Here is a 6,392-nt window from a genome sequence, read left to right as displayed (position 1 = left end):
ACCACAATGTTTTATGTTGATGAATATGATTTAAACAAGCTAAATGCTTTTAAGAGTTTGGAAAGTATTTGAATATATTTTTTAATAACAAGTATAGGCACTACACCAATACTGGAATACTCTAACCATAACCTAACATATTCACCAATTTAACCATGGTAGCTTGGCTGAACTGGGCCTGGAAGTTTGTATTGAAAGGTCTGTGAATGTCCAGTTACAAAAAAAATAATTAGATTATTGAAGTAGCGCCAAGAGAACCGCATCCACCCGGCTTTGAAGATTTTTGCAGTGATTCTATCATTTAGGTAATATTTTTGGAAATTTGATAAAACAATCCCCAACAACACTTTTTTTAAAATATTTACTTATATGTATTGATTGATATAATAGGAGCGTTTGGATGTATTCACATGTGGACCTTTAGTAGCTTTGGAGTACCTAAGTCGTAAATTACAGTATCAAGTTCATATTCTTGAACCAATTTGTGCTTATCTTCTCTCCACAATATATGTTGAAATTGTCGATCCGAGGGATGTAACTTAATCTGTCGGTACATCTTCTCTACATCTGCCGTAAAAGTGATTTGGTGCTTTCTAAATCTTAACAATGTATTGAATATATCGGGTTGTATGAATGGACCTACCATCAAAATGTCGTTTAGACTGATGTTATTAATTGATTTATACGAACCATCAAAAACTACGCGTAACTTTATAATCAAAGAACTAAATTTTAGTACACAGTGGTGAGATAAAATGAATTTACCTTCTGATTTTAAAAATTCGTTTGCCAAAGACATATGCCCTAACTTGCAATAATCTTCAATGAATTTAGAATATTCCGTATTCAAGTAACTATTATTCTGCAACCTTTTTTCTGCAGACTTCATCCGTTTTAGAGCTATATCTCTAGTTTGACCCAAAATAGGTTTTTTTAAAGATAATTTAATAACAAATCGGCCATCACCTTCTCTATAAAAGTTTTTTACGGAAAGCTCCTCACAACTATTTTCTTCTACCGAGTAAACTGATTGCTTCGTATTAGAAACTTCCTCAATTTTCCAAAAGGGCCCTAATTGTTCCTGAACGTCTATTTTAGAAAGTTTACAAAATGTAGAATTCGAAGGAACTGTAAAATTTCCTGAAATGATCGTAAAATATATTACAACCAATCAAAATGTCAATATTAGCTGATGTATCAAAAGTAATATCAGCTAGCAATAAATTATTAGAAATTTTAATGTTTGAAAAGTCTATATTAAACTGTTGTTCCTTACCTGTATTTTGATCTATGACTAAAAATGGTAATTTTGCTTACAATTCGATATGAATTGATTTTGATTTAATTTTAATTTTAGAGACATTCGTAGAGTTTGTTGCATTTATACCTACTACCGGAATCGAAACGGATGTACATAAGAAGGATTATGATGGAGTGAAGTGATAAACTCCACTTTAGTTATGAAAATAATAAATGTTGATGTTCTGCATAAGAAGATAATCTATAAAGAATACATCGAAGGAAAAATAAGATGAGTACTCAAAGAAATAAAAGGAGTAACAAAAAAAGGGATATTCATAATTATAATGATCCTCAATTTCTCTATCTATCTACCTATCGATCTAAAAACAGTAAAAGTAGACACCGACACGAAAAGCTAAGAATAAATGTGCGAAAACAATTAGAAATACTGTCTCTTCAAAATTCATTATACATATATTTAATATCAAATGCCTTCAATACGACACTGTAAGCCTACATCTTGATGTTTAGGACTTTTTTGAAAAGAATACTGATCCCTTTCCGTTCGCTTTCATTAGAATGATTTGAGATATTAGATAACAATATACTTTCAACTGGTTGTTGAGGAGCTGAAAGAATAAAACAAAAGTGTGTGGGTGTGTTTCGTTAGAAATGGTATTACCTCACCACAATTAAAATAAAAATGTTTAATACTATTGGCAGATATAGTATTGAATTTGTACAAAACGATTAAAGTGATCAAATGGTAAGTTCTTATTCAAAGACAAGTGGCAAGACAAACATAATTCATCATTAAATTATAATAAAAATAAATATCACAAAAGTTATTGTTATCAGACTAGTTTGAGGTTTACTCAAAGGAAACAAAATATCGGTCAAATTCCTCTTTCTAATACAACTGTAAGATAAAGAATAGATGAAATGTCAGATGCAGTAAAACTTTCAGTGGTTACAGTTTTAAAACAAAGTGAGTACTTTTCACTTCAACTTGATGAAAGTACTGATGTTGCTGGCGAGGCTAATCTATTAGCCTTTGTTAGGTTTGAATCTAATAAAAGCATAGAAGAAGAACTGCAATACTTTCTCATCAAAAGCAAGAGGAGAAGATATTTTTAATAATTTCTATTATTTAATTACAGAAAACGAAATAAAATGGACAAAAAGTATTGGACTGACGCCTGATAGTATGCGTGTTATGTCTGGGGTCTACTTAGGTTTGATTGCCAGAGTGAGAGCAGTCGCTCTTTCTGCTTAGTGGATGCACTGAAGCTTGCAAAGAGACGTTAATTCCTTGTTCCTCATTGTCTTCAACATCATTTTACATTTCTGACTTTTTGTTTCTTGTTCTTTGTTTCCAGCATAATTTTCCTCATCATGGCTCTTGTTGAAATTACTTTCATCTTGTTTTTGACTTCTGCTTTCTTTATAATCTTGATTTTCATAAACTTTCAATATTAGAGTGATTATTTTATTTTTATATTCTTTATCAAATTCCACATATCTATGTATTTAAATTTGATTCCAGAGCCAATATCCATTGTTTGAGTATCCTATCAATGGAATTTTTTTATTCTTCTTGTCTATTTTTGGATTTTTGAATATTTATGGCATTGGCATTTGAGTCAAATAAGTTATTTACCTTTTCATTTCTCATAACGACTACAATTTAATGATTGATCTGTTGTGTAGATATGCTGCTATCCAAAGAGTCCCACGATATGTTTCTTTACCTTGATCTGACTCAATCATCAGGAATCTCGCTTTATTTAGTAAAGTGCGATTGAGTCTATCCGCTTTTCCATTAAATTGTGGAGATTTTGCTGTGTAATCAAGAGTAGTACTTCGTTTTTTAATGCATTCTTTTACTCAACTCAACTTTTGACTCAAATTTAGCTTCAATCATTTTTATCTATTATATTGTTAAGTCTGACACTTCGTTATTGTGTTCCAGTAAAAATATCATGTGAAAATGAGAATAGAAAATGTTAGAAAATACCTTTTATTGTCCCAGGTTGCTGTATCCATGTGGTGGCTTTGGTTTGGGTTGTTTTCTTACTTGCCTTCATGAAAACATATATTTGCAATATCTTTTACGCTTATGATAATGTCACGTTTTGCAGATTTTATCATACTTTTAATCATTTATACAGAGATAAGTCCTGGGTCCATAACCTGTTGTTTTCAGTATTATTATAATAAAACTTGGCTGTATTTTATTAAAATTAATTATTATCCTTTTTATTGTTATAACCTAAAATGATAACAGATACATAAAAACTTAAACTGTCTATTCTAAGATTATATACTGGTGGTTATATTTACATTTTTAAGCCATTTTAAATGTTCCAGATTACTTTCTAAGTATTTTATTATTGTTTTTGGACGATATTTTTGCGCTTTCTTAGCAGTCTATTCCCACCAACTGACTGTGCGTCGCAAAATATTAATGTTCCCGAGACAGGGGCTGCGTCTTTTATTAAGTTTCCTTGGTTGATTTCCATCTGAAAGGATATGACTATACTCACCTGTCACAGTCGAGTAGCCTTCAAGTTTATCTGTTTCCATATTAGTCGATATTGATGGTTCCTACGGGATACTCGAGGAGCTACCTACAAATTATATAAATTCATAACTTAAGGTTCAATTTAAATTTATTATATGGACAGTGTCAATAGTTGTGTCTACAACTATCGTAATTATATATAAAAATATAGCCATTTTGAATTCATACTTACAAGGTTCTTCAACAAGTGCTTGAAATAATCGCTTCCTTGTATACACCTTAAGAGGTTTTTTTGTTCCCTCTATTGTGCTGTTACCAGTAAAGGTGCTGATAGAGGAACTAGTCCTCGCAATTGTTTCTAAAAAATGTCTCAATTATTCTCAATAGAAAAAGGAAATCAGTAAGCAAAAATAAACAATTGGACAACTACATTATAGAAAATATTCATTGACATTTATCTTTCACCTAAATTATTATTGAATAATCGTTTTGGTTATTAATATGAAATAAAAACATGAAGCCTGTTCCCCAGATGTTAAACACATCAATTCATTTCTACCTGCTTATAACTGCCATAAATGGTTGAGTCATGCCTATACCCAAAATGTACAATGATTCAAACAATTTAGCATCCTGATTATATGACTAGAAGAATTAACATTCAGATTTTTGTGGAAATAATATATTACAATTAATATCTACCTATCAGCTTTTTTGGAGTTGAAAATGAAGATGGTTGTTGCTTCTGGACCCAAAAAACATCATTTTCACCTTTTTCGTAACCTACAAACAAAAATAGCAATTCTTTTCCTCTGCCTAACTTTTCACTAGGTTTATTGTCACAGTAAATATAAGTCCTTACCCGGTAAATGTAGAGTTGGCAGTGAAAGTTTTTCTAACCTACCATTTGGTTCAATTAAATTTATTAGAATTTACAAAATAAACCTATAAATTTTACTTAAATTATTTGGATCTTTTTTACCAATTATAGCTTTTTCGTTCTTATGAATGTGGACCATTTCTAAAAATTCTCTTTTTCCTGTTTTAGATTCCGTTCCAAGAATTTTTGAATATTTATAATTGAATTATTTATGATATTTCATGGTTCGTTAATGCAGTTCTATTTTTTTATCGTATTGAAGACCTCTTAGTCTATTTTCTAAATACTGAGATGTTTGCCCTATGTAGAAGCGTCAATTAGCACAAGGCAATTGATATATATATATATATATATATATATATATATATATATATATATATATATATATATATATATGTATATATATATATATATATATATATATATATATATATATATATATATATATATGTATGTATATATATATATATTACTTCTTTTGTTTTTTGGTGTTCTAGATTTTGGATAATGTATTTTGTCCTTTATGACTTATACTAATTCTTGAAACGGAATCTAATAAGGAAAAATTAATTTTTCTCATTAGAAAGTTCTAAGTTGATTTCATGTATAAATCAATATAAAATAAACAAATTGTCAGTAGCATTTTGTAATGAAGGCTTAAAGAAAAGTCGAAACGTTTTAAATTATCAAAAAAAATTTTAAGACAGAAGAGACCTAAATTCAAGAACATTTAGCTGCATTAATATATCAAAAGAAATTATTGGTTGTTTTACTGGATAGAGTACTAATTTCATTTATTATTTATTCTGCTACTCTTTAATTTTTTTCTGTTTTAATGATGTCCTCAAAAGTATATTCTTCCTCTTCTAAACCTATCCAAAACTTTATATCTCCATTTTCTGATTCTGCTTGATTGCGATTGGTTTTTTCTATCAGATCACCAGATGCAACATTTTCCTACAGACGAATTAAGACATTACTATATTTAAAATATGTATTTTCATCTTACCTCTTCATTCGCAAAGTTATCCTAAAATCCACTTGATGAAGGACTGGCTTTTCCACTACATTCACTTGGTGATTCCTCTTCAGTCTTCTTATTTGATTCTGAATTTCGACTTGAATCAACTAATTTTCTCACTTTTTCGACTCTTGAATCTTCATTAATATCAAGTTGTTTATTTTGAGTATTGCAGTTCTGTTTTCAAAAGCGTTTGTAAATCAAAACCTGACAAATTTTCCTTAGAGCTTATCCCTATATTCTCATTCAATGACATCAACAATTCTATAACAATATTTAAAAATCCATGTTGGTCGCTTTGGATGCTTTCACCTGAAAAATTTTAAAATTTCCATACAAAATCTGTCACACTGGGATTTTCTAGAAAACCAAAAAAACTTCACATTTTTCAATAATTATTTTTTTTTGTACATTGAAATTAGGAGCTAGTTACATAATCATTGAAAAGTTTAATCAAGACAGATAAAGTGGGTTAAGTTAAGTAAATGGATTACAAAAACATCTGCGTGAAGATCATTAATCGAAACGAACACTATTATACCAAATCAGAAACAATTTTTCAATATAGAGAAATTTCTAATTTTAAATTAACTTCTGTTAATAATGTGATTTTTCATTATAAGAAACTTTTTAATCCAGAAAAATGGCAAGTAACAAAAGCAGTTCTATACGTATCCCATATTATTATTGAAAAAATTGGAGAGCAATAATTTGCTATTTTTTAA

The 6,392-nt window shown here is 29.2% G+C and overlaps 1 protein-coding gene across 1 annotated transcript; it reads right to left on the bottom strand.

Moving 5' to 3' along the window:
- Positions 1 to 406: 406 nt before the first annotated feature.
- Positions 407 to 3,828, bottom strand: LOC130451897 (uncharacterized). The gene is made up of 3 exons (XM_056791251.1): positions 3,789 to 3,828; positions 766 to 1,140; positions 407 to 699 (listed from the first exon to the last, which is right to left on the bottom strand). The coding sequence occupies exons 1-3, from the start codon at positions 3,826 to 3,828 to the stop codon at positions 407 to 409; spliced, it is 708 nt and encodes a 235-aa protein (XP_056647229.1).
- Positions 3,829 to 6,392: the final 2,564 nt, after the last annotated feature.

Source organism: Diorhabda sublineata, chromosome Y (genome assembly GCF_026230105.1).
Source record: "Diorhabda sublineata isolate icDioSubl1.1 chromosome Y, icDioSubl1.1, whole genome shotgun sequence".
Taxonomy (NCBI): domain Eukaryota; kingdom Metazoa; phylum Arthropoda; class Insecta; order Coleoptera; family Chrysomelidae; genus Diorhabda; species Diorhabda sublineata.
This window is presented reverse-complemented; position numbering and strand designations above follow the sequence as displayed.

Coding starts and splice junctions, on each gene's coding strand:
- LOC130451897 (XM_056791251.1), bottom strand. CDS start 3,828: ATGGAAACAGATAAACTTGAAGGCTACTCGACTGTGACAG. Junction 1,141..3,788: donor AGGCTACTCGACTGTGACAG/GTGAGTATAGTC, acceptor CGATCATTTCAG/GAAATTTTACAGTTCCTTCG. Junction 700..765: donor CGAATTTTTAAAATCAGAAG/GTAAATTCATTT, acceptor AGTTACGCGTAG/TTTTTGATGGTTCGTATAAA.